At 41.7% G+C, this 27,153-nt stretch overlaps 3 protein-coding genes across 3 annotated transcripts; 1 reads left to right on the top strand and 2 right to left on the bottom strand.

Moving 5' to 3' along the window:
- The first annotated feature begins 1,485 nt into the window (after positions 1-1,485).
- On the top strand, positions 1,486-7,145 carry LOC113981805 (AT-rich interactive domain-containing protein 4B-like). The gene is made up of 7 exons (XM_027709411.1): positions 1,486-1,656; positions 1,800-2,091; positions 3,210-3,320; positions 4,062-4,151; positions 4,621-4,761; positions 6,189-6,240; positions 6,952-7,145. The coding sequence occupies exons 1-7, from the start codon at positions 1,642-1,644 to the stop codon at positions 6,959-6,961; spliced, it is 711 nt and encodes a 236-aa protein (XP_027565212.1). The 5' UTR covers positions 1,486-1,641; the 3' UTR covers positions 6,962-7,145.
- A 967-nt stretch (positions 7,146-8,112) lies between these two features.
- Positions 8,113-12,796, bottom strand: LSM5 (LSM5 homolog, U6 small nuclear RNA and mRNA degradation associated). Its single transcript, XM_027709423.1, has 5 exons — positions 12,689-12,796; positions 12,181-12,276; positions 11,921-11,948; positions 11,260-11,332; positions 8,113-9,502 (listed from the first exon to the last, which is right to left on the bottom strand). Exons 1-5 carry the CDS (start codon positions 12,732-12,734, stop codon positions 9,470-9,472), a joined length of 276 nt encoding a protein of 91 aa, XP_027565224.1. The 5' UTR covers positions 12,735-12,796; the 3' UTR covers positions 8,113-9,469.
- A 4,075-nt stretch (positions 12,797-16,871) lies between these two features.
- Positions 16,872-24,614, bottom strand: LOC113981806 (transmembrane emp24 domain-containing protein 7). The gene is made up of 3 exons (XM_027709412.1): positions 24,373-24,614; positions 21,899-22,144; positions 16,872-19,772 (listed from the first exon to the last, which is right to left on the bottom strand). Exons 1-3 carry the CDS (start codon positions 24,538-24,540, stop codon positions 19,536-19,538), a joined length of 651 nt encoding a protein of 216 aa, XP_027565213.1. The 5' UTR covers positions 24,541-24,614; the 3' UTR covers positions 16,872-19,535.
- Positions 24,615-27,153: the final 2,539 nt, after the last annotated feature.

The raw sequence follows: 27,153 nt of genomic DNA, 5'->3' as shown, positions 1-27,153 counted from the left end.
CGTGCTTTTGGAAGCCAGTGTGTTGATGCTCCTCAAAAGCACCAGCGATGGATCCTGACCCCACATCCACAGAAAGGAGCTGGAGTTGCTGTCCTCCCTGGAGTAGTGTGTAAGGGCCACAGGCACCCTGCTCACAATTCCAGAGAGCCCAGGATCCATGAGAACAAACTGGTTTTGTCTTCTCATCTTCTCACATATCAAGCCTGAATTTCTTTATTGACCTTGAAGGAACCCTAGAAGCTCTCATTCTAAGACAGTTCAGATAAACTGGGCCTGAATGCCTTAACTGTGAAGATGTTCCCAGAAATACAGGAAATACAGGAGCCTTGAGAGCAGGGGGAAGAATCCAGAGCAGCAGCCATTGTCTTTTTGGACTTCCCCCCAATGAAATCTGATTTCCTTTTATGACAAAGTAACCCACCTAGTTTATCAAGGGAAGCCAGTAGATGTAATATTTTTGGTTTTCAGATACTGTCACTTGTAGTGTCCTTCTGGACAAAATGTCCAGCACACAGCTGGATAAACACATGGAGTGCATGAGCAATTGGCTCACAGGTCGATCACAGAGGGTAATAGTGAAGGGGGTGACATCTGGCAACTGGTCACTTGTGGGGTTCTGCAGGGCTCCATCCTTGGCCCAGTGCTCTTCAACATCTTTGTAAATTGCTTGGATGCAGGACTGAAAGGGATGCTAAGCAAGTTTGCACATGACACAGAACTGGGAGGAGTTGTTGACTCCTTTGAAGGCAGGGAGGCCCTGCGGAGAGACCTCCCCCCACCTGGGACAAGACAACCCTGGATGTTTGTACAGACTGGGGAATGAGAGGCTAGAAAGCAGTGCCATGGAAAGGGACCTGGGGGTCCTGGTTGATGGCAAGTTGAATATGAGTCAGCAGTGCCCTGGCAGCCAAGAGAGCTTATGAATACTTGACAGGAAAAGTGGCTTCCCAGCCTTTTAAAGACAAAAACTTTTCTCATCAAGATTTTGCCTTTTCTCTTTGGAGTGGGGAGGGGAATCTTCTCTTTCCTTCTTTCCTTTTTTCTTTTTTTTTGGAGGGGGTTGGGGTTTTTTTGTGTGTTTTGTTTGTTTTTTTTTTTAAATGAAATTTACGTATGAACTTATAGAAAACAAGTGAGAAGGATCCATTTTATCATCAATACTGGGAGCCAACTCCGGAGGGTAGGTGTGTGTGTGTGTGAAATTTCAGAGCTCCTTCTGATGATTCTGAAGAGCAAACCTATGACTAGTCCATATGTGCGTCCCTATCATTTTACTTCTGAGCATTTCTTTCAAAATTCATTCTTTTAAAACTGATACTTAGGCCTAGATTAGGTTCCTTGGGCAGTGGGCTGCAAGGAAGCTTTTCCTCCTGCCACAGGTGTCAGCACTCCTCCTGCCCCACCCTCTCGCCCACTCCCCCTGCAGCATCGTGGAACCTCTGGAACCCATGTGCCAGGACACTGCCCAACTGCCCAACAGCCCAAAACTGCCCAACGGCCCAGAGCTGCCCAACTGCCCAACGGCCACTGAGCCTGGCATCCTGCACTGCCACTGCTCCTACAGCACTTGGTTGGCTGTTTTTGTTTTCCAGTTTGTTTCAGTGTTGACAAAGTCCCTGTCTTCAGTTGAAAGGTCTCAGCATGGACTGTAGGAAGGTACTTGCAATCTTTTAAACAAAGATGAGAGCTTTCCTCTGCAGGTTGGATGTTTACAATAACTGTAAGAGGTGATTAATTGTAAGATTACAATTTTACAATTGCTCAAATGAGAAGAGTTCTTAATCTGTTCTTTCACCTAGAATAAAACTGACAGAAAGAAGGAGGAGGAGTATTCAGTGCTAAATACTCCTTTGTCTGTAACTGTAGTGGAGTCCAGTAGCCAGTCCAGTGTCATCGTCTCTGGGAGTCTTCCACCAAATCAAGAAGAGATACAAAGCATCAGAAGTGAAATGAATGGCACAGTAAAGGCACACAGTATTGTAGCGGGCCTGCAAGATCTCCAGTCTGAGGGAAATAATTGTACAACAGGTTTCAAAGGCAGTGTCAGCTCCAGTAGTAGTAAGCAACCAGAGCTAGAGCACGCTGAAAACGGTAAATTAAAGGGTAAACAGCTGTCTTCAGACTAACCAACTCTCATTTTAGCACTGCTGATGTATCTTCATTCTGTTATGGTCACACTGCTGGGAAGTGAATTTTTGGAGGAAGTAGTAGCCTGTTGTCTACTTCGAATGTGTGGAAATGGCATAGTCATCTAGTAAATAAAATACTGCCAGGAAGTTTCTTGGCCTTCCGTTAGGAACTGTGATGGTTTCAATGAGGAAAAGAACTGTGTAAGAGTGACACTTATACTGGATCTGACAAGAATAGCCCAGAGCAAGCTGTAATACATTGTAGCAAGACAGAAACATTTTGAGTACCCTGCTTACAAGTAGAAGATGCTGTTTCTTGTGTAAAAGTTGATTCTCTGTAAGCTGTTTATTTGGAAGAGAGAAAGAGCCAGTTATTGCATGCTTGGGCAATAATTTCAAACTTGCACCTTCTGAAGTTAATGTTCTAAAAAAATACATAAATACATATAAAAATCCATAGAAGAAAAAAACCAACCTGATATCAAGCTTTGACCCTAGCTGGGTTTCACATTCAGATGTGGTTTTTCAGATCGATCCTGAGACCACTATAGAACAGGAGATAACAAATACAGCCAACAGCTGTGCACATGATGTCAGTGTACTGTTGGCAAGGTTGGATACAAAAGCTTTTGTTTGTGAAAGTGACTTGCTCTTTTGCAGTGCCATCAAAAGTACAGCTACTTTCACTGTGTTGTAGTGCCTAAAAAATTATTAATACTAAGGAAAAAAGCACATGTCTGACTATAATCCTGAGATGACACAAGTGGTTTCTTCATTGCAACAAATTTCAGTTAACAATTAACTGAATTTTCTCAAAATGCTCTTAAGGTGTGTTATCTTCGTCATTCTGTTGGAATCATTCTTTTGAAAGAATGCAACAAAATGCACTTCCTTAAACAAAGGCAAGAGTTTAAAAGAGGTCAATAGGTAGCCCTCAATAAATATATCTCTATTGCTTTGTTAATTATAGATGTATAGACTTGGAGAAAAACACTCAGAACTGCAAGCAATTTTTTATTATTTCTGTTTCTTTCTACTTTTTGTGGGGGTTTTGTGGGGTTTTTTTGCCCATCATTATAGTGTTTAGAGACCAAAAAATCCTTCAAGATGCTCAGGAAAGAGACAGCTCCTCAAAAAAGCAGAAAACAAGCCTCAAAACATCTGTGAACAACCAAAAGAAGAGTAAAAGTAGTAAGTACAGCAGCTCAGTGTGAAATGAAATGTGTGAAAGTACCGTGCCATTTGTTTGAATAGTAAAAAAAGTGAATCAGAGGACATAGTAATCAGTTGTTCAAAGCCTTTTTGAAAAGGTATAGCCCCATAAGCAAGAAGATGTGGATAAATTTGGCACCCACAAGGACACATTGCACTGCGTCTTTGCTTTTTCTGATGCAGGCAATTTATTTATAGCAGTGGTTCTCAGGCAGTAAGTGTGCTGCTGCCATGATCCATTTGGAGAGTAGAGTGCACTGTGTCTATATGAACCTTGAGCAGTTGGATTGTATTCAAGAGTCTCCTTCCAAGAAGCGTGTCCTTACCCCATGTCCTTATGCTCTTGCACACATGCTTTCAGCAATATACAGTTTTCAGGATGGATTGTGGAGGCACAGTCAGGTACTTTTATCCACCCTCTAGCTCTGTAGGATTTTGGTTCCCATAGATCCACAGAACAGCTCTGAGTCTACCTGCACAGCAACTAACCGGGCAGTACTTCCAGTGAAAGGTTTCCCTTTCCCAGCATTCCAGAATTAGAGGGGCCCCATCACAGACCTGGTTTGTGGTGCTGTACTTGGGCACCAGTGGTGCAGAGAGCTGTGTGCCAAGCTGCTAGACCAGGATGGATTCTGTCATTTTAGAGTGAGACAGCTCCTGGTAAGCTTTGGGTTGGGTGGGAAAGTTGCTTTGTTTTTGTAACGATCTATCTTCCCACAGGCAAATGCGGACAAAATAGAGAGAGGGAGTCTGATCTTAAAGAACAGGATAATTGTTTGCCCAAAGTTTGCAAATGGAGTTTTCAAGTGTGTAAGTATCATTTTCAAAACATGGCTAGTGTGGCCTTGTGACATAACATAACAAGGCTTTTTGAATTTTCTTGTTTGGGTTTTTTTTCCCTCTAAAATTATTCCATCCTCAGTTTGCTTAGTTCTGTGATAAATCCTGCGAGTTTTTCTTGCTGCTTTTCTCCTCATTCTCTAGTTCTTGTTCAGACTCTCAGATGATTGATTTGTAACTTTTTCCCTTTCCATTTTGCCTTAGTGAACCTGGACATGTTTCCTCCTTCTCGTAAGAAGAAGTTTCAGTGTGTTTGTGTCAGTCAGCTACGAGTACACAAGCTTGTGATAAAATATCAGCTCTTGCTGTGTTTCTCAGCTTTGCTGCCTGCTACCTGAAAGCAGATCACTAGGATTTGAGTACTTCCCATTTCATCAAAATTCAGAAGGTTTGAGAAATGCTGCAATGCAATAATTAACAGAGATTGTTTAACTTTCAGATGACTTGGAAAATTTGACCAGTGACGAGCGCATAGCACTTCTCCAAGCAAAAATGCAAGAAATCCGGAAACGTTACCTGTTGTTGAAAGCTGAGGTGGCTGCCATCGACCGGAGAAAGCGCTTAAAGAAGCAGCAGGAAAGTAAGTACTGAGAACTAAAATCTACTTTTAGAGGGCTAAATTGCATGTCATGTTATTAAGGTGTTAACAAGGGTTGGATAATCTTTTGGGAGATGACTGTATTTATGTTTGGTTTTTTTCTGAAAACACTGTATACAGTCATTTTATGACCTTTAGAAGGTCTGGGTCAGATACACAGTGATAATGTAAGGGGAAAAACATTTACAAGCAGTCAATCTAGTTAGTTCTGTTCAGGCAGAGCTACTTTATATAGGAAACAATATACAGGAAATAAACTTTTCTAAGCAGTGAACAAAGTAACTAACATTATTGATAACTTCTAAATTTTCTTCAAGTTACAGATAAGTTTACTGTAGTATTGCCTGTGTGCCTAGTTAGTGCTTTCCCCCTAGGATAAGGGATTTATTTCGTGAGTTTAAGGGAGACAATCAATTAAATGTCTCATTTCTCTGAAGCTGCCACACCTATTACTGTAGGGAATGTTCTAGTGTGCCTACTGCTAGGACTGTTAAAAGGATAATTTTCTCCATGTCTTGTTCACATGTGCATTTAAGAGTTCATTGAGAACAGGAAGAAAGATTGAAATGCCATGTGTAGTAAGATTTTATGGCTGCAACCATCACCCAGGAACTGCAGGTGCTGCTTGCTTGCCAGAGCACTGTGTATGTGCAGATTCAATGCTGGGACAAGGCCCCACCTGTGCCGACTCCCCGAGGAAAGAAAAAGAACAGCTGACATGCTGGTGGGCCAGGAATAAGCTCTGTTGTCATCTGGCTGGGCCCTTGATCTGCATGGCTGATAAACCAGGGCTGCAAGGGCCATCAACACCAAAATTATGGAAACAAGACTTTTTGCTTTTCCATCACTAGGCATTAGATACTGGAGTCAGTATATATGTCCTGGTTCTGGCCAGGACAGCATTAATTTTTGCAGTAGCCAGGAGGGGGCATGGCCAGGTTATTCTATACCACCTCATGTCATTGCTGGGGGAGGGAAAGGGATTCTCTTCCAGGGAGAAGGGGTTCAGTCCACTTGAGAAAATGCAGCAAAGGGAGCTGTCTACTATTGCCTATTATTGTTTTTTTTCCCATGTGAGTAGTTTATTTTCTTATACCCTCTGTCACTAGTATTGTTGCTATTACCATTTGTTTTCTTATCTTATTGCTGTTTCCAGTAAATTTTTCTTATCTCAACCTGTGATCTTTGACTTTTTTGCCTCCAATTCTCCTCTCCAATCTGCTGCAGCAGGGAGAAGGAGGGGGAGCAAGAGAGAGCGTTCCATGGTTTGGGAGAATCTTGGTGGGGGCACTGAAACGGGGAGTACCTTTCCTACACCACAAAAATATACCAATGCTTGTTGAATAGGAAAAGATTCTAATTGCTTATTTATAAATGCTTATAACCTGTGTTTTCTTCTTCCTTTGCAGGGGCTGCTGCCATGTCAAGTTCCTCACCAGATGGAATGTCAGGGGAATGCAGGTGACAGCAGGACTTGACAAAGCACTTCACACTTAATGGCTGCTGAGGGCCACTTTTTTTAATCAGTCCTGAAAACCAAATATTCATTAAAAAAATCAAGAAAACAAACAAACAAACAAACAAATACTAATGTTTATGAGTTTGAATTAGATTTAAAAAGGATACTCTGGGTTTTAAGAATCCATTAATTGGAATAAAAGTACAATACTTTGCCATTTTTCAATAAAAAGTGGTCTTTCTAATTTTTATAAATTACATGACTAAAAAAAGAAAGAAAATGGCTAACAAACTATTAAGTTTTAATATATGAGGATTGCATTCAGCCTGTTTAAAATGTGTATTTCTTCATAATGGATTAAACAGGTATATTTTTGTGTTTTCTTGTAACTGTTTCTCTTCCTGTTAAAGCAACAAATACTTCATTTGTAATGCTTATTTTATGATGAGTTTCAAGGAGAAGGCTTCAAGAGAGAGGTGTGAGCTCATAAAAGCTTATAGAAAAAAGCTCTAAAATATATATTAAGTTCTGCAGAAAATGGAGTTATGCAACATATTGTACAAATGTAAGCCAAGGCCTCTAAAACAAAATTCTATAGTTTGTGAATCCCTGATTTTAAGTTTGATTAAGCAACAGTAGTATCCTCATGAAAATGACATCAAGCTGCAGAATTGGTTGGTAAGTGATTAATTCAAACCCATTCTCTCTTTCAGCAAGAAGTAAAAATGTAGCCCATCGTTAACATAGCACCAGTCAAAACAAAGCTGAATTTTGATTCTTTTTCATTATGGTAGTTTGAAAATTTCAAAGCAAGCTCCTGAATATATTCGCTGACTCCCTACATCAACTGCCTCAAGTTCAGATCCAGTGCAACTGAAACTGGAATAAAACTTGTGTTCTCTGGCTACATCGTGTCTGACTGTAGTTGTTAACCAAAATACTGTTATACCTGAAAAATGACACATTACTGATGAGACTGGTAAATCACAAAGGATGATAAGCTTTGGAAGTGCTGACTATGTTAAGAATTACCAGTGATCCAGGGCTGCTGGGAGCTGTTTTAATAATTTCAGTGAGGTTACAGGAAAAAGAGAGGTTATTTACACCCAGACTGAACAGCAAGTAAACTGAAATAGTAGGCAGAAAGGAACCTTCTGCCTACTAAGACAGATAGCCAGGTAGTAGAACTAAAGACTACTGCAGTCAGTGCCATCCTAAAGAAAAACAGAAAACAAAACAAACGAAAACCAGAAAAAAACCAGTACCATGTGTGTCACAACCATTAAGTTGTTTTAACTTGATGACTACCCTGCTCTAAACTTAAAGCATCATTAACTTTTCTATCTTTTTAAAGCCTAAGGTTCTTCTTTCAAATTACCTACTTTTAGTTGCACCCTCAATAGCATTCTGGAGAACACCAGTGTCACAACTTCTACAGGACAGTGCAGTTTGAATAAGCACTTGATTTCTAAGGGAGGAAGAACAAAAAGCACCAGCACTCACTTTGAATTGACAAGCTTACTACCGCACTTCCAAAGCAAAAGGCTACAGGAATAATGAATGCCAACCAAACCAGTCGAGATCTGCACACACTGGAACATACACAGAATCTTATTCAACAGAATCCCAACACCATAGTGCTGCACTGGCTAGAAATCTTTCCGGTGTTCTAATGAGAAAAATTCAACTTGTTTCTAGGAAATAAAGTGTTTGAGGCAATCACTAGCAGATGATGTTTCAACCAAATATAAGTTTAAAAAAATACATTTTTTTAATATATGTATTTAAAAAAGGCTGGAGAATGAAATGGCAATAGAAAAGAAAAAACTGTTCAGGGAGCAAACGGTAGAGATTGTCACCACACAATCTAAACATTGCAATTGCAGATCATTTATTCAGAACATGTGAGCCAGAAGTCGCACACTCCCTGGGATAGGGGAGGGACTCCCTCTCCCCTTTAATAGGCTACAGCAAGAAGTTCTCACTGCTTTGTGAGCTGAAGCCCAGTTAGCAGAAGGCAGTGTTTCTGTCAGCTGAAGCAAGGCAGAAAGATCTACAGCAGCTTCCTTGCCGTCTCTTGCTCATGAGCCCCCTTCTTCAACTCTTCTTCCTTCTGGTGATGGGAAGGTAAAGTACATCCTGTGTGTAAGCCCACACTGTGCCCCTCCTTGTGTACAGTAAGACCTGTGACTACTCTCCAAAGACATTTACACATGGAAGCCAGTTGAGAGGTGTACTATGGAAGCATAAGCTGCAGTGGCAGCATGGCATTGTGACAAAACAGCAGTTCCTCACTTTACAGAAATTGTCCTAAAACAGTAGCTCACAGTATCTGTCAAGTTTTTACCTCACAGGAGAACAGATGCAGCCAAAAAAACCCATTTACTTTAAAATGAGTGCTCTGAACTATGCAAGCAGGCACAGGCAGCTCCCAATTTGAGTATACAGAGCATCACTGAGTGGTGAAAGCACAGTCACCACTGACATCAATGAGAAGTTTCAGCACCAGCCTTTGGGTTTTTTACCCCTTGAACATGAATTAGGTCTGGTCTGTCTGTTCTCACTTGCCAACTGCCATTACAGGGCCTTTACTATAGGGAAATATATCCACCAAGTAAAAGAAGTCCAAGAGAGCTGAACCTCAAAGCCAGCTGGTGAGCATCAAACGGATGCACTGTTTGAAGGGCTTTCAGAATTCTACAGCAGCTGCCACATAGTTTCCAGTGACACAGCCCAAAGCAGCCTTTTAACAAAACATCCAGCTCAGTGTCTGCCTGTGTGCCAAAGAACAGCAACTCCTGGCTCATGACTTGTGTATTATATAGACTTGGGCCAAAAACAAATGCGACAGATGTAAAAAAACTGAAGACTGATGGCAACTGAAATCTAACAGTAATTTTTCTATTCCATCAACTAGTTATAAAATTATCCAACTTGTGCACTTACATAAGAGAACGCAGTAACTAACAAAAAGAAAGCCTTTTATTCAAAAGAGGTTCACGTATGTTTACAAGAAAGTCATGATTTCAACTTACAAAGTCAACATTGCCATCAGCACCTTTCCTGAAGAGAAAATCCTTGTCTATTGTAAAATGTTAAGTGTATAAACACAGGAAACAGACAATCCACATCAAAACACACCTCTATCCCAAAATCTCTATTTAGATTTTACACATACATATATAAAATATATATGAATAACATGTCTTCACAGATGACAACTGCATCACTTTATACTTCAGGTCCTTCTCCTCCAGGAACCAGCTATAAAAGAATAGGACATTTTTGTATTACTGCCATAGAGTTGAGATCTACAAACCCATACATGACAGCTCTTGCTTTACAACAAGCATTTTAGTAGATGGAGACTTCATGGCAGACCATAAAAGTGTTTTTTAGACTCAGTATTACCTTCCTCTCACAACAGAGGAAGTCAGTTATGGCAAGAGACACACATACCAAAAAGGTAGCAGGGAGTAAGTCAGCAGAGCATTTTCTTGTAAAAGAAGCAAAGAACTGAACAGAAGAAGAAATATAAGAGGAAAAACACGGGAAAAAAACACATAACCATTCCTTATCTTCGTCATAAGCAGCTGAGCATTTCTAAAGAGAAAGAGCTTCACTGTTTTTGGGACCAAAATAAGAAAGATTCCAAAGCACAGACTTTCTGATATGGGAAGATGTGGCCCCAAAAGAGACCCAAGATCTAATGTAGAAATGTATCTATATCTTGCTGAAAATTTGCACTCTAAGAATCACCAGGTTCTGCTTCACAGGCAGTACACCCCCAGCTTAAATGGATGGTAGGAATTTCATCCCATACGAGGAGTCAGAACATGTGCTGTCCTGTAAGGATGCAGAACAAAAACCAAAGCAGAAAAAGGCTTCGAAATTAAGTAAAAAATGGCATTTGCTCAGACACAAAGTGCAGAGGTGCAACAAAGGTAAAACAATAAAACTAAAACAATAAAATGTAAATAATTTCTCACTCATACAAAACCAACTTAGACTCAAGTTAGCCTTCCTCTCCCTACAAAATTAGGAATACACTCGTGTCCGAAGTCTGGGCTTTGTGGCCATCTATGCAGACAAGCAAAAGAGCCACTCGGGTCTGCTTGTGTGCATCTAAGAAGCTGCAGAATTCAACTTAGGGATGCATAATCACAACATTTAATTGCTGTTTCAGTACTAATCTACACACATCAGCACATGACAAACTAAAAATCCTAGTGCTTTTGATTTGGTATAATCCAACACACCTCCAGATTTTTTAACAGAGAATATAAAGGTGTAGCTCTCAGGGCACCACATGGTATCATGATCACCAAATGACTCAATGAGCTTGTCAGCATCCAAACTGCTACAAACACACATGTACACGCAGGAACGTCTGACCCACGTGCACAGGCAAACACTCCAGAGCTAAAAGCCCCTGGAAAAGCTGGTCTATAACTACTTAAAAGGAGGCTGTAGCCAGGTGGAGGTCAGCCTCTTCTCCTAGGCAACTAGTGACAGGATAAGCTGCATCAGGGGAGGCTCGGGATGGATATCAGGAAGAATTTCTTCATTGGAAAGGTTGTCTGGCATTGGAATGTACTGCCCAGGGAAGTGGTGGAGACACTATCCCTGCAAGTGTGCAAGAAACAACCGGACGTGACACTTTAGTGGGCATGGTGGTGTTCGGTCAAAGGTTGGAGTCTACAATCTTGGAGATCTTTTCCAACCTTAAGAATTCCATAGTTCTAATAAAATCAGCGACTCTTTGCATGAAGACCAGAAAAACATTCACAAAAACAAAACTAGAGCCATGGTCTTTGCATTATTCTTTTGTAAACCACAGCATGTAACAAGTAAGGCAGTAAGGTCAGTTTTCCAACATAATTCATAAACAAAGATGCCCCAGAAGGCACTTGAAAATTCCTGATGCAATGGAACTGTCTGGAAAGCTCAGCTTAGAGTAGTGAAACTCAATTGCTGATTTACAGGTACAGAAAATCAACACATGAGCAATGATCACTTACCATTGTTATGTTATTTCCATTTAGCAGAATCTGGTCTAGCTTGGTGATTCTTCTGCCCTCAGGTGTAATCTCACTGAAGGAGGATTAGAAACAGCAAGTGAGAACAATGAACCAGGGACAACAGCTCCAGTTTTGACCACAGAACTGACAGAAATCTCTGTGTTAGTTTCTTGCTGGAACTAACAAATAAATCAGCCACACTGCAGAGTGATCTTAACAAATGGACCACCTGGGTAAAGAAAGCTACCTGCCATCTAAAACCGATCTCTTCTACTCAGTACATGAAGATGTGTGTTCATCTCTAAAGCTTGGCAATTTCTTGAATACCACATATCAACATGGCATAACAAAGTAATAAACACTTATCCTTTAGTTGTCTACCTTTTTAAATCTCTGCCTAGGCCTTAAGGAGACGGAAATGGAAAGTTCAACACAATCAAAATTAAGATCACAAATCAGGAACCCCATTACAACTATAAATCATGCAATAGCTACTCTATGACATGGCTGTCCTGAACAGATCACCCTACTTTAGTTTCAGTCCAAGGAAAAACTGGTTAGCTGGCAAGTATTCCAAAAATATAACATTTCGCTTACAGATCTTACATTGTATTTTGCCTCAGCAAACCAAACATTAAATAGCAAAAAGAGGAATACTTACAATTCTGTAACATCTTCCAACACCATATCTGAAAATCCAGTTTCAAGGAAAACAAGGCCCAAAGTTTTATATCAAAAACATTTAATGCTATTTTCAGTTTATACCATACTGTGATTTTACCTGAAAGTTGAAAATATCAGAATAATACAACTGATCCATATAAAAAGGTTCTACCCAGTGAACTCAAAACTCTCACAAGCAACAAACGAATTGAGCCAAAGGATTGAAGTCGGCAGCCTTGAACTCCCATCGAAGGATACTGACGAAGTCATCGAATCCCAGAAGCGTCCCGACAATTTCTTTGTCGCTCTTCATCACGATGTGAATGCGTGACCCTATGCACTTGTCCACAAGCTCTGTAAGCACACGGGGAAATGTATGTTGTACAAAGCACCCTCTTGCGCCTTACAACTTGTTTGTGGTTATTTACAGATACACGGACACGGACACATCCCCCTACACATCAGCCCCCCCACACACCCTCACACCCACGCCCACCCCCCCACCCCCTTCAGCCCCACACTCACAGACGCCCAACACAGCCCCCAACGCCCCCACTCCCTCTCTACTCCGCCCGCCTTCCCAAACCCTCCAAAATGCCGCCGGGGCGCGCGCGGGACACGCCGCCCGACGTGGGGCGCGCTCCCGCCCTCCCGCTTCCCGCCAGGCGGCAGCGCGCCTCAGGACACGCAGAGGGCCCCGCAGCCTCCCGTCCCCGCCCGCATAGGGACCCCAGCCCCGGGCGGGACCCGCCGGGCCCCCCGGTACCGAGCGGCAGGAGCTGGGACGGGTTAGACACCGCGCCCGCCGCCATGTCGGAGCCAGGCCTGACCAATCGCTGCCACCGCCCGCACACGTGACAGGCTACCCACCAGCTCGGCAGCCCCGGCGAGCGGATGGCAGAGCGGTCGCTCCGCACCTCGCTCCGCACCTCGCTCCGCACCCCGCTCCGCCCCGCCCGCCGCTGGCCGGTCGCGACACCTGCGTGTCCCGACACTCGCTCTGTGCCGTGCCTCCGTGTAGAGACTTGGAGGAAAACCGCCTTTTCCCCCCTTCTTTCTCCTCCTGCCGGCCCCGCCGGTGCCGGGGTGTCCCCAGGGAGCCATCGGGACCGCGGGCTGTGCAGAACGCGGGGAGCGTTTTGTGCGCTGTGTGTCACAGCTATTACAGAATCGCGGGATCAGTCAGGTTGGAAGAGACCTCTGGGATCATCGAGTCCAACCTGTGACCGAACATCGCCATGTCAACCACCAAGTGCCACATCCAGTCTTTCCTCAAACACTTCCAGGGATGGTGACTCCACCACCTCCCTGGGCAGCCCATTCCTATGTCACATCACCCCTTCTGTGAAGAAATTCCTACTAATGTCCCACCTAAATCTCCCCTGGTGCAGCTTGAGTCTGTCTCCTCTCAGACACAGCTGCAGAGTCATGCTGAGTTTGTAACACTGACTGGTTTTGTGGGAGGCAGAGCATTTCACAGGTTACAGCACCTCCTGGTTGTTACCTTTCTCTACTCTTCACATTCCCTTCCTATGGCAGCCGACTGTTCTTCCAGCTTGTACCTTTGACACATATTCCTTTGACACTTGTTCCTTCCAAGTTCCCTCGGGGAATTTTGCATTGAATTCCTAACACCGGAGTGCCAATATGCATTAGAAAGAGTTGATTCTGGTGTGAATCAACAGCTGCTCCTTGAAGATTGCGCTGTGAACCTGTGCTGGGAGTAACAGTGAGCAAAGGCCACCATATCGCAGGAGAGAGAGCACCTCTTGGTCATAGGGAGCAAGCTGGGCACGCCTCAAGCCTCCCAAACTCAGCATATAGGCTCCTTTCTCCACTTTGTTCTCTCCTTTCCTTCCTTCCCTTTCTTCCTTCCTCAGTCTTCTTCCTTTCCCCCCTCTCTTCTGCCTCTCTTACCACCTTTTTCTGTCCCTGTTCAGATAATTCTTTAACATCCAGTGGTATTTTGTTTTTCGAACACCAGAGCAAAAAACAGTGCTGTGTCAAAAAAGCTGGTCTCGTACCAATACGTTAACGTTCCCAAACCCATCTTCTTCATGTTTGATTTCTTCCAGAAAGAAAATGCTGCTTCTCAGTTCTTCATATTCTGCACATCAAATATATCAATATACTTTCTTTTTGGCAATTTATAAAGAATATTCATTTAACAGCAAGCAAGTCTGAACAAATCTGCTGTCCTTGGTGCCAGGAAAATCCCCGGACACAAATTCCAGAAAGAATGTCCAAGTCACAGATAGGAACCGATTTTATCCCTAACAAAAAGGTTACTGCTTAAATCAGGAATACACTCATCAAGTGGAGACCTCTCAGATATGCAGCTGATAACTAATCATGCCCGGTCTGGCAGGAGGCATCCTTCTTCTAGGAACACACCAACAAAATATATTCAGCTACGAAATGTGTGCCTGAACAATGCAGGGTGTTGAAGGCATGCATCCTGCTGTATTGCCTTTCATGTGCTGCATTCCAAGCTGAACAGCATCCCACAGTGACAGAATCAGATCACAGAAGGAAGTTCTTTAGGAAGTTCTGTTCAGTGGCTTCTACTGACAACCATCAGCACTGAAATTAAGGAATGTGGTGTTCCTGTCAAGGTCGGTTTCTGCACTCTGGTAAAACCACAGTGCAGATGGCTCATCAGCAGAGGACTCTCTATCCTGAAAACAGGAGGCTGGCAACAATGCTGCAGCATACTCTGTGTTGCTCCCTTTCCTGTTAGTTCACCAGCAAAAGAGCCTGTAGCAATAAGAAACATAAAACATTGACACAAGGCAGTTCACTTGCTTAAAATCAAGTGTTGCATATGAGTGATGCTGCCTAGACCACTTGTACATGTCCTGGTTCTTGTAAGTAAGTGGGAGAGAAGGCACGAGTCAAATTGATCTGCTTAGGAGTGTTGCAAAGTAAAACCACTTTATGCTTACATAAGATCTTGCCCTGTGGTGTGTAGCATGGACTTTTTAATACAAATAATGAACCTTTCAAGCACTGCTACTGTCGGGTAACCAGAGTGTTTCCTAAGCTGAGTCACCACTTTCCTTCATCTCACAACACTTACTCAGTCAAAATCAGTAGTGCCCTCAGTATGCACACAGCATAACCTTGCTTTTCTGGAGCTCGATTCTGGAAGTCAAGGGGAGGAATGTGAGAGAAAGACTTTACAACCATCTTATTTAGGGCCCATTTGAGAGAAAGACTTTACAACCATCTTATTTAGGACCCATGTTAAACTCTTGGTTTCATCTCACCCCTGGAGAATGGCTCCTCCACTGAGCTATTCAGAAAAAGGACTTTGATTATTTTTTTTTTTAATAACAAGAAATCAGGTGATGTTGGAAGATTTCAATCACTTCAGAAAACATCTCCATGGTCTCACTGTCAAGCAGGATTAGCACTCATCAGCTGCAAATGCAGAGTGCCTACTTCAGTGGCTGAGGGAAATAATTCAATTAATGAGGATTGCTAAGACTTAGTTTAAAATAATCATTGACATTAGATGATGCTTCCCTTACTGGTGTATGGGATTTAGTATGAGCATTCCTGTGGTGAGCCCAGTTAGGCAGGAACGAAAGGGCACAAATTGTTTATACAGCAAGAATAAGGATTAGGAGACACACTTTGATAACACTTGACAGTCAATCCACACAAAATCCTCTGAAGTCAGTAGCAATGACTCCAGAATAGCATTAGACAGTGTAAAACTGAGTTCTTGTTAATATGCAGTAAGATGGCTTTCCCTTAGAGATGCAGAGTATCAGCTGTGAAAACTTGGGAAACTAGATCCATCTCAGTCATGAACTTCACTCACAGATGGAGCACCGAACCTCTCCTAGAGTAAGCTGGTGCAGTATGCCAGTTCTCTGCACACAAATATGTTACAACCTGCTGAACTCCAGGGTCAGGCTTTAAAAATTGCTTTTGGTAACTGCTGCTGTTGCAGAAGTCATGCAAAACCCAGGTTGTGGTGTCCCTGCTGCAGCTGTGCCCTTGCACAGCCTGGTGGCCCAGGAAATTGTTTAGATTTGCGGCTGTCCAGAGTACATTTCTACTTCCTCCTTGATAAAAGCTTTCATCATCATCCTGTGTGTCAGCTGATCCACTGACTCATCTTTTCACTTTGTCTACTTTTCTTTTTTGTAGGATTATTAGTTTTCAGTAGGCAAAGAACTTCAGACTACAACTTATCTTAAGCTACTTTAAAATCCTGTGTGCTGTGCACCCAAAAAAACGCCCCAGACAACTACTTGACCATAATAACACATAACTGAAAGAGAACTTACCCATATTCCTAGAAAAAAGCTTTTTTTAATCAAAGTATTGTATAAGTAGTCTTGAAATTTTTTGGTTGTACCGCAACTGACATAGGAGAAACATAAACAGAAAGAAAAGAGTCATTTTGGAAGGTGCCCACACAACGCAGTGATGCCTACCGTATCTGTTTTTAAAAACTTAACTAAGCAACACAATATAAAGTACCTCCAGTCACACATTTAGTTACTACATATTTGAAATTTATATCCCATCATTGGGTAACACTAATTGCATGCACCTTTCTAGCTCACCCCATAACTTTGTATCCACAGAATTGTGAAAAGATGCAGCAGGTCCCAAATAATTCCTGGCATCTGTAGGGAGATACTGTGAATTCTACTCCAACAGGAACATATTTATTAATATTGCTGCCTGCATTACTAATGTGGCGAGCAAAGAGCCAGGAACCACAATACCTTGCTAAGCACAGCTGATTATGAACAACAATGAACCTGTACACTTCGTGAAGTTCAGCAATAGAAGTGATGATCAAATCTCAGGTGGTAGATTAACTGTAGTAAGTTAAAATACAAGTTGACTACTCAAATAATGATTCAAAGCTTTTTTGACGAATAATGTTCCCCAATCCCATATGCAAACAAAACAATCAGACCACATTCATATATTAATTTTTATTTACCCATACAACATTCACAGGGTCTGCTTTTTCTCTTATTCAAACTAAACTTTTTTTCCCCACCCCCAAACTAAAGAACTGACATTTCAGGACATGAAAAAAAGTTTTGTAAACAGAAAACATCCAACGCATAGCCGAAACCCAGAGGCTTTAGCAATTAAAAACACAGTTATATCCCCTTTAATGCAAGGTGTTTACTTGAGTATCACACCATTAACGAAAGTGTTCATATATTAAAAAGGTGCAGCTTTAACCAAAAGTCACAATGCACTTCCTCACCCACTGCGTGTTAGCATGTGTGTTTTATTATATCCTATTCAGTCAGTTATTTTAAAAACTATATACAGCTATGTTTAAACGTGTATTTGTGCCATGTTTTTAACAACACAAAAATAAAGGCATTTTTAAGCTATTGCTGCATAACATGCAGCAGGATACCAGAGCACTGGTTCAGACACCTAACTTCAATGCAAAAGTCAAGTCCACTAAACCTCTGCAGTGAGAGTAATATTGAGCTGAACAGTCCCACTTCACACGTTCAAACATTGTGAAAGAATAAAAAGACATGTACGCGATAGCTGACCATCATCAGTTCTATACCATTGTTTACCAATTTTGCCAGCACACAGAACAACTCAGTGGAAAAAAAAACCCCAATACATTTCAAGCTTTAATACAAATGCTTTTGTTGTGGTTAAAGCTACATAACTAATATTCAAACTCCAGAAGATAATAGTGAACACCATCAAAACTAAATCATGTTTTCATTTGACACTTGCACCCAGTGTACCACTTGCTTCATTATTGTGTGCAATGCAGAACAAGAAGTACTAAACATCAGCTGCTGAAACACAAGAATAAAGCATATAGGTACAATCAAGAATGTTGTGTGCAGGCACAGACTTGTATCACAAGACAAGAGCAGACTCTTGTTTTCTCATGTTAGTGAGTCTATTTCTGGGAAACCTGAATCCCAAAATGGGACTGCAGTATTTAAAATTCAGTACAGGAGAGCAAAACTTTACGTGTAATCCTGAATTTTACATACATTAAACTTCTGAATACCTCTTGAGCTGTTTGAGGTTTTCCTTCTGTTTCTAAAAGAGCAGTCATTCAGTTCATAACAGAGTAGGGGCATTTTTATTTTCTTCAGCCATGACAAGATTTTAAAATCAAGTCATCTTAGATCATTTTTCAGACTGTTCAAGTGTCACCTGAACACGTAATTTCAAATTTCTGTTAGCAATAATACAGGCAACTAATAAGGGTTTAGGACCCTTTCTCTGCTTGCCGAGAACTTGTTCAAGAAGCGTCTTTTGATTTAGCTAGTAATGCATGACAGATTTTTTACTTTAGTTTAGTTTGTGTGCATTTAAGAATTGATTGGTCTACTTATTCCTCCAGAACCATTTGAAGGAGTTTAGCCTTACTATGACCAGCTCAATTTAAACTATGGTTACAAACATACATTTACTACCTTCCACGACCAAATAAAACAGGACTTTACAGTACCTAAGCTACTGAAGACATGAGCAATGGAAACAATGTTACTCTAACTCTACAAAAAAAATCACCTGAAATGTTTAGAATATTTCCTGACCATTAGCAAAAAGGAGTGGCAATTAGACACGTGAGACCATCATGTCTCTGTACAACACACAGAGGAAAATTTACAGCACTTGCGCTATGCAGAATCAACATCAAATTGCCCTCTTAACAGGAAAAAAATTTAGTAAAAAGCTTTTTATGTGCCTAACAGAATACAGCCTTGTCCAGTGCTCATGCTGTGCTGCTTAACAGACCAAGCTACTTCTGGTCTTTAATCTGAAAAGCAGCAGCCGTATATTTGAGTACAGAAACTGTACAGTTTCAGTGACAAAGTTACAATACTCCTTATTCTATTGCATGTTGTTTAAATAAACTTGGAAATTTGGATTTTTTTGTATACAGAAGTGGATTTCCTGAGTAGTCTCAGCTTAAAATTTCTTCAGTAAAACATTGTAAAAGAGAAAATGCATTTATTTGATTACAGAAGAATGTATGTTTAAGCAATCATAATCAAGTATAAAACGGAGCAAATTCTGAAGATGGAGACTTTTCAGGCTGATGAAGAATTTGCATCACAATGCAGTGCCAATCTTTTGACAATTTTACAAAAAAAGCAAGGGGTACCACTGCATTATTTTTTTAACAGCAAATCAAAACAGTGCACTACAGTTCATCATATTTTCTTCTTTAAAATGCAAGACATTCAGCCTGAAAATTAAAATCAAATCAAATTTTCACATGTATCATCTCTCAGACACTAGACTGTTGGGTTACTTATAAATGTTATACTGCTGATGGTTAATCTTACTGGTAAAAATCAAACTTGGTCTGGATTAATATCAGTAGAAATAAAGAGAAGCTGAACATTGCCAGACATTTTAGTATAGGAATCAAAAAACACTGAAGTTCCAAAGTATCTTTAAAAATATTTCAAATCATGTGCCCCTTTCATAACTTTTTGGGTCTGTTTGTGATTTTTAAGAGATGAGGGGTATACACATTTGAATGTTGCATATGTTCAGATCCTTTGCACTTACAATTAACTGGAGAACCATTAACCTTTAGAGATGAGTAACACACGATGAACCACTACTGGTTACGATCCAACACGGGTTGTTGTGGTTCTTTTATCTGAGAAGAAGCTTTTAAGGAGAAATACCTGCCCAATACTAACAACAAGAAGAATGATTGCTTCCCCTATTGACCAGTAGGCCACTCTTGTGTTCAAATCCTCTGCTCTGCTGCGGCCCTGCGCTTCCCTCAGGCGGAAATGAGTCTGATAGTCGATGACAGACTTCAAAGCTTCATGAATTGAAACACACGCAGACTCCATCTGGAGAAACAAATACACACCACGGAATTAAGAACCCTGGCAGTGGTTTTGTGCTTTGATACTTAAAATTAGGAGTCATGTAACTTTGCAAGCTAAGGATTAACTCAGTCCAATGTCAGACCGAATAGTGCAAATACAGTAAAATTTAACTTATGTTGATCAAACTTTACACACAAGAATGTGACACTGCTAAGTACAGAAGCAGGTAAAATTGCAGTCTAATAAAAAGCAACAGCGTCTGAGAATGGTTAAACAAATTTTAAATTCATATGTATTTGGGTTCAAAATGAACATAAGAAACATTTTGGAAATGTCAGTGATCCCCCAGCTATTAATTCCACAGGAAAAGAAGCAGTTGCTTATAGCATTAAGATGCACACAGTAAACATTGAATGCTTCTGTTTCACAAGTACGACATTCTTCATTGCTTAATTCTCACTCAAGTTGTACAATGTCTGTTCTGTTGTCAAGAGACTATTCTCTCACTCATGTATACAAAAAGTGGTTAGAGAGAGACAATTGTGACCTTTCAGTGCTCCCAAATGCTCCATAACATACTCATATAAAAATACTTACCAACTTGCCCACTTCCAGTGTAATTTTTCATAAAAAAAGTATTACCAGTTTTCCAAGCCCTAGATAATTTTTATATAAACCTTTTCCATTTTCAGTTTATCTTCTATAAGTAAAAGTATTCCTCAAGAGATTAATCAATACATCCTCAAAATACTTAATTTCTAGTAACAATTTAGGTTTCTGTTTTATGGTTAAAAATAAGTATTTCTGAAAATCAAACAGCATAAATTATTATAAAAGGAAACATTTAACACCCTCAAAGAACAACTCTCAGTCACTTATACCTGTGTCTAACCGTATTTTCAAGCTGATGACTTTCAAGACACGTCTCAACGAGTCTAAGATACTCTTCTCAACAAAATTCAGGAAGAGTTTTTCTAAACTAAGTTTTGCCATTGGTCTCACCGATACATTGTATAAATCTCCTAATCTGCATAAGGGATTTAAACACAAAGTCACTCTGGTTTTAGGGATTTACCTTCAACTCTCCCCATGAAAGGCTGCCCAAATTTGATCATGCTACAAGCCTGAAGAGAACTGCAAAAAGAACCTTCTCAACAAAGAAGGAAAAGAGATGGAGAGATCCAGTATCAAGAATCAGAACACATAATGAAGCAATGCAGAAAAGTGACAAGAAGGAAGAGGCATGAGCTGTAACTGAACTCACAGCAAGTCATCTACTCATTACAAACCTCAGTTACTGAAGAATTGTGTGATGTGAATTCAAATGAGATTGGCATTTGGGAAGCGGTATTTATACTGTTGAGTTTAGACTAGCACAAGAGTGACCATATCCAGCATTCTTTAATTGCTGCTTAAAGCGAGGTTTGGTGATGGTTATAATGTAAGGACATGTGTAGGAATTCATTAAGTGTTTCAAAGGAGGTTTTGATATATTTAGATTGTGCAGAGGTGGTACAAAACTGCCAAATTCTGAGAATATAGTAACAATGATGCTCTGACATTTTGTAGTCTTATAAAGGTCATATATATAGAAGCCAGCTAAATACAGATGACTTTAGTAATTTGTTTATTTTGCTGGAATTTTCTTCTCCCTTTTAAAAATGGTAGTTACATGAGTACTCCTCCCCAAAAAACTCTTACGATTTTAAATACAGAAACAATTCCCAGAGTTTCTCCAAAGTCTGGAAATTTTGGAAACCCTATTCCACCAATATCTAGTTTGCGAAACCCACATTTCAAGAGGCACAAAACTCTGACATTAAAAGGAAGTTCTCTTAGAAACTTAAAAAAGCCCAACCAACCAAACAAAACAACACCAAAAAAACCCCAAAACCTCAAACAATAGTGGCCTTAAGTTTATGTTACTGTCCTAACTTCCTCTTAAGCACTTAGCGATCCCTTCTCAGCTCTGTCCTGTATTCTATAAATCTTATCTTTACAAAGAAAGCTTATTTGTAGTAATTTGGAATATCTTAAGAGCTCAAATCCATTTATTTTCAAAAGTGATGTAGGTATCCAATGCAGCTGAACTTGGAAAAAAAATTGTCTCCACCTAAAAACTTCTGTCAAACACAACAGCATTTTACCTGGGTAAGTGCAGTTACTCTGTTTTCACTAGGAAACAGTGGTGGATCTTCTCCAACTTGGAAATCAAAGTACACAGTTTTGTGTGTGAAAGTAGAGAACTCATTGCTGAAGCAGAATTTGTATGTTCCGTTTCTGGATGCAGTAAATGTGAAGCTATCATATTGTTTCTTCATCTCTTTGTACAATACAATGCCATCAGGATCTTCCAGCCGACAGTCAACATCGTAATGACCTCCAGTGATCACCTGAGAACAAAAACCAAGATATGGTCTCTTTAGCAAAATGGATATTTATGCATTTCTTCTAAGAAGTATCATTTGTCAAGTGGCACTGCAAAGCTTTTTGCTTTGACAAGTGCTTTACAATACAATGCATTAATCTGAAAAACTTTCAAAGCAAGTCTGCAAAATTATTTTCCTATGGAAGACACACAGAAAATAACTAAAAATGCTTTAGGTTCAGCATATGTAATGTCAACTGTATTTTCAAACTGTTCGGAGAGCAATTTTAGTTACTTTGTTATAAATAACTCAACAACAGCAAAGGCTACAGTAGATGAAGCTCAATGGGACTGCACAGACATTACGGTAACAAGTCAACCATTTGCTGTATAAAGAAGTCCTCCATGGAATCAGTTCATCTGTCTGAGACTGCTAACATGCAGTAAGACATTTCCTTTCAGTGCGGCCAGAAGAGTATCTGCCCAACTGTATCAGCTGCCTTAGGCTGCAGGAATGGCGTTCAACCAGTAGAACAAGAATTTCAATCTGTCCAGTCTTCCTGTCTGCTCCTCAACAGAGAAATGTTCTGGGGGTCCTGCTGCCTCCTTCCTGCACAGTTGGACACAGCAGTGCTTCCAAAAACCAGCACATCCAGATAATGCCTCCAAGTGACTCAAAACTTCAGGGTCCCAAGGGTTTCTTTGAGGCTTTGATTATTGTTGGTGTACAGAGTATTGCTACCTGGATTCTACAGAAAGACTGTAGGGAGTTTAGGTATTCACAACTTGGTGTTCTGATGACTCTTACAGTAGCAGTTTGACACTTGATCCTTGCTGCAAATTTTTACCTTTAAGATAAAGCATACTGAAAGAGGAAGAGACTTATATCTAAAGGCATATTCATTTTATGTGTGCAGAAATCGCTGAAATATTTTAGTATCTGTGTATATGCACTTCTCCCCACTGAGCATTGTTTAAACTCTCATCAGTTTACTGAGCTACCAAGTTATTAAAACAATGACTTTAATGATACAATTGAAATAACAAACTGGAGCAGCAGCTCCTCCCCAAAGATGAAGTTTTGAAAGTATCCAGTTGGCAAGCAATAACATAGCTTTTCATTTCAGAAATACAATCTCCAACTTGACCAGGGCGTGCTTTTTACCAATTACATGAAAGTCACTTGCATTCAGCCAGATCACCCTGAAAGTGTCAGTTTACATAGAGGTGGTAAAGACTGGCCAGAGCTTTGAAGTTGCCCTAGGATTCCTTCCCACAGAGCTTGCTTGTGCCTCCTGTTAGCCCTTAAGACACACTGCCAAAGGACATTCACACAGCACTTTAGTCTACCAGTGGCTGGTCAAATCCAGACTTTTCTTTTAGCAATGCTACTCCTGTTCTGGTCACCAAAAAAAATGGCAACAGCAGCCTGATCTGCAGTGATACCCAATTCAAAACTGCAGGGAAAGTACTGCACATAAAAGACTTCATGGAAGAAACAAGCAGGGACAAGAAGCACTTAGGCAGGGAAAACAATACCTAGGAGCTAGAACACATAAGACAGAGTAACAAAAACCAGTATATGGCAGAAACTGAGAAAGAACCGCAGAACTTCAACAAGAACAGTCAGCCTATAGAATCACATAGCCCCTTCAAAACCCCTCAAAGGTAACTGTGATTTCTGTCACCAAGGACGATTTTTCTCTCATGCTGCTGCTTTACTGTCAGTGACTTCATCAGCTAAAGTGCCAGACTGAAAGGCTCCAACCCCGCAGATACACTCACAGGCATCAAAACAGTGATGCTGTACCGCATCCTTGTCTCATCACCCTTTTACTGTTTACGACGTAACCCCAATCTGTACTGTGGTCTGAAATATGAAGCATCAGCTCTTAAGATGTACTGTGCTGATCCCGTCAGTGCTTCGTAAACCACAAGGGAATTACTTTCGCAGCACCTTGTGGGTCAGGTGTGCTTTAGGTATTCTCCGCGCTGTTGGGGCGGGACACGACACGGCAGCGACCAAGGCAAAGACAATGCCAGTTTTCAGAGCCAGCTCTGCGTGTCCCACTCAGCTCTGCACTACACTGAAGTCTCCCCGCCGCAGCTGAGCTGGAAACTCCTCGCTGGATCCAAACAGTCCCTAAACGCCGGAGCCCAGTGGGAGCTTCCGGCAGCGGCCCCTACTCGGGGCCGCGCCCAGCGGGGCCAGCGCGGCGCCCGCGCCCGGGGCGGCGCCTCCCGGCCGGGTACCTGAAACTCGAGGGTGCACTTGGTGCCCTGGGCGATCTCCTCGTAGAAGCACTGCTTGGCGTTGTCGGGCAGCTCGAAGGTGATCTCGGAGGCCTGCGCCACGCAGGCCGCCAGCGCCGCCACCAGCAGCAAGGGCGGCAGCGGCCCCCGGGAGCCCCGCGGCGGCATCGCCTGGCGAAGGGGGAGGCGAGTGGGGCGCGGAGGGGCGAGGGGGCTGCGAGGGCGGCCGGGGCTGCGGGGCTGCGGGGCTGCGGGCGGGACGCGGCGTGGCCGAGGGCCCAGGCGGGACGCACAGCTGCCACCCGGAAGCGCCCGCGCGTCCGCGCCGCCTTCACGGAGCTGTTCCGGGATTTGCGGACGTGTGTCCGGCGGGAAAGGGGCGGGAAAGAGGGTCGGTACGGCTCTGGCGTATCGCAGCTGGCTGCCTGGTTCCTGCGCAGCGCAGGTGCCCGCGGGTTAAATTGTTCCGAGGGTCCCACCAGGAGCGACCTAAAGCTGGGAATGGCGGGCTCCGAGAGGCGGCGAAAAGCGGCCTCGATGCCCTCCGAGAAGCGGAGTACAGAGGGAGGGATTTGGAGAGTTCTGCTTCGCAGATCCTGAAACGTTCAGTGCTCCAGAGAGATAAAGCACCCGTCAAAGTGCACACGCTGTCTTCAGCATTATCGGCTTTCAAGTTCTAATCCAGTAAATAGAATCATAGAATAATAGAATGTTAAGGCATTGGAATGGATCTTAAAGATCATCTATTCTCAACGCCCCCTGCATTGGGCAGAAACACCTCCCACTAGGCCAGGTTGCTGAAGGCCTTATCCAGCCTGGCCTTGAACATTGCCAGGGTTGGGGTATCCGCAGCCTCCTGGGCAACCTGTTCCAATGTTTCACCACCTCACAGTAAAAAATTTCTTCCTAATATCTAAACTAAATTTCCCCTCTTTCAATTTGTACCCTTTATAACTTGTACTGTCACTGCAATTCCTGATGTATAGTCCCTCTCCAGCTTCCCTGTAAGCCCCCTTCAGATGCTGGAAGGTCTCCACACAACCTTCACCTTTCCAGACTGAACAGCCTCAACTTTCTCAGCCTTTCCCAGTTTATAGTTTCAAAAGAAGAAATCAGAAATAACCCTCATCCTTATTATATTAACGTTAAGTTCTGTGGCAAATGAGGTGGACTAGGAAAAAGAAAATTTGGGTCCAGTCTCCCATGCAGGAGCATGAGCTTGTAATGGGGTAGATCTGGTGTCCCATTTTGCTCCCCTTGAAAAGGGGCTGAACCTTCATGAAGTACCTATTGCCAGGAGAAGCACCACACTGGGATGCTACTTCATAATCCTCTAGCCTTGAAGAGAGGAGTCCTCTGTAAGCTTGTTAAACCTGTGATTTTCACCCTCAGCACTGCATAAGAAACCTGGGCATCAGCTGGAAGACTGTGGATTTCACAGAACAGAGGTACCCAAAATTCATATGTTGAGGACTTGGATAGATTTGCAGGTGTGGATTAAAGTGAGATGGGAGACGCTTTACCAAGTACCCAGCCCACCTCTGAAGCAGAGATTTTCTATCTACAGTTAATCCTCAGATGTTTGCTGCTTTCATTTAAACACACTGTTTTATTTTGGATTGCATTTAAGTGTTGACTGATAGCTAAGACGGCTCAAAAGCAGATTATATCTAGGCCATATGATGCAGTTCCAGGCATTTTACTTAAATCAGTGACTACAGGCTCATAGAACCTGTGTCATCTAATCACTTTCTCCTTTATGTGGCAAGAAATACATTTCAGGAAGACTCGCTCTGTGATTTTTGACAGCAACTGAAGCGATCCTGTACAGCTCACAGTTTCCTAGTTCATTGTTTCCAGCTATTTTAAAGCCTCATTAAATGGGCAAAATGAAGCTTACCTAAGAAATTACAATTGGAAACCTGTCACCAAACAACAAAATAGAAGGGGAAAGATGCACAGCAGGCAAGAAAGGTGTCTGGTGACATCTGTAAAATAAGCAAAAACCCAGACATCCCAACCCCCAAAATAAGTCAGCAAGAACAAATGAGATAACTTCCTTTTCTTTTGGGCTAGGCTCAGAGAGTATAAAACATAAACTGAGCGAAGAAAGCAACTGCCTGCAAGAAGCCCTCGAGCCTGGTTATCTTTATCCTGGTGACCAAGGACCACCAAGGATGGAGCCATCAGCACTCACTGCATGGCATCAACTCCACTGCATTGTGTACTTGCAACTCATCTGGAATAGACTTTTTAAGGACTAGTGGTTTTGTATATGTAGTGATCATGATAGTAATTGAGAACTAGCCATTAGCAACCTGAATTGCTTATGAACTTCAGTACTTCTTTCGCAGCTTGAAACTGGCTTGATTTGTTTATTTCTTGCACACCCTAGTCACAGCAATACTCAATTCCCTAAACAGTACATGGAGCTGTATTTTAGTTTGAAACAGTAAAGAGCTGTTTTCTTTTTTGTCTTACTGCACAAATAATATTTTAATATTAAACCCAAAATAAGTTCAATAAATATATTTTAGAGGGAGTCCTATGAAGAGTTTTTCTTTCCAACTGGACAATCTGTTTAACTATGCTCTGTTTCCCATGCTCTCAGTGTAGTTCTTGCCTGAGAAAAATCTTTATGATTTTTTTCTCTATTAGGGCAGAATATTTGCAAGTAGAATTCTATATTCCAACTTTCCCAAGCCTTGCATGCAGAGATATATTTTATTAATGATCTTTTTTACCTTAAGTGTAAAATTAAAACATAGTTCTCAGTCAAAG

This window comes from Neopelma chrysocephalum, unplaced genomic scaffold (genome assembly GCF_003984885.1).
Source record: "Neopelma chrysocephalum unplaced genomic scaffold, ASM398488v2 Primary Assembly neopelma1_96778, whole genome shotgun sequence".
Taxonomy (NCBI): Eukaryota; Metazoa; Chordata; class Aves; order Passeriformes; family Pipridae; genus Neopelma; species Neopelma chrysocephalum.
Note: the sequence above shows the minus strand (reverse complement) of the source record. Positions and strands in the feature narration are given on the sequence as shown.

What these genes read in the sequence shown, in the direction of transcription:
- LOC113981805 (XM_027709411.1), top strand. An exon ending in GCTAGAGCACGCTGAAAACG is followed by an intron (nt 2,092 to 3,209) that starts GTAAATTAAAGG and finishes CCATCATTATAG; the next exon opens with TGTTTAGAGACCAAAAAATC. An exon ending in CAAATGGAGTTTTCAAGTGT is followed by an intron (nt 4,152 to 4,620) that starts GTAAGTATCATT and finishes TTTAACTTTCAG; the next exon opens with ATGACTTGGAAAATTTGACC.
- LSM5 (XM_027709423.1), bottom strand. Translation starts at nt 12,734, where the DNA reads ATGGCGGCGGGCGCGGTGTCTAACCCGTCCCAGCTCCTGCCGCTCG. An exon ending in GGGATTCGATGACTTCGTCA is followed by an intron (nt 11,949 to 12,180) that starts GTATCCTTCGAT and finishes CTGGATTTTCAG; the next exon opens with ATATGGTGTTGGAAGATGTT. An exon ending in ATGGAAATAACATAACAATG is followed by an intron (nt 9,503 to 11,259) that starts GTAAGTGATCAT and finishes ATTCTTTTATAG; the next exon opens with CTGGTTCCTGGAGGAGAAGG.
- LOC113981806 (XM_027709412.1), bottom strand. Translation starts at nt 24,540, where the DNA reads ATGCCGCCGCGGGGCTCCCGGGGGCCGCTGCCGCCCTTGCTGCTGGTG. An exon ending in AGTGCACCCTCGAGTTTCAG is followed by an intron (nt 22,145 to 24,372) that starts GTACCCGGCCGG and finishes TTTTGTTCTCAG; the next exon opens with GTGATCACTGGAGGTCATTA. An exon ending in GAGTAACTGCACTTACCCAG is followed by an intron (nt 19,773 to 21,898) that starts GTAAAATGCTGT and finishes TTGTTTCTCCAG; the next exon opens with ATGGAGTCTGCGTGTGTTTC.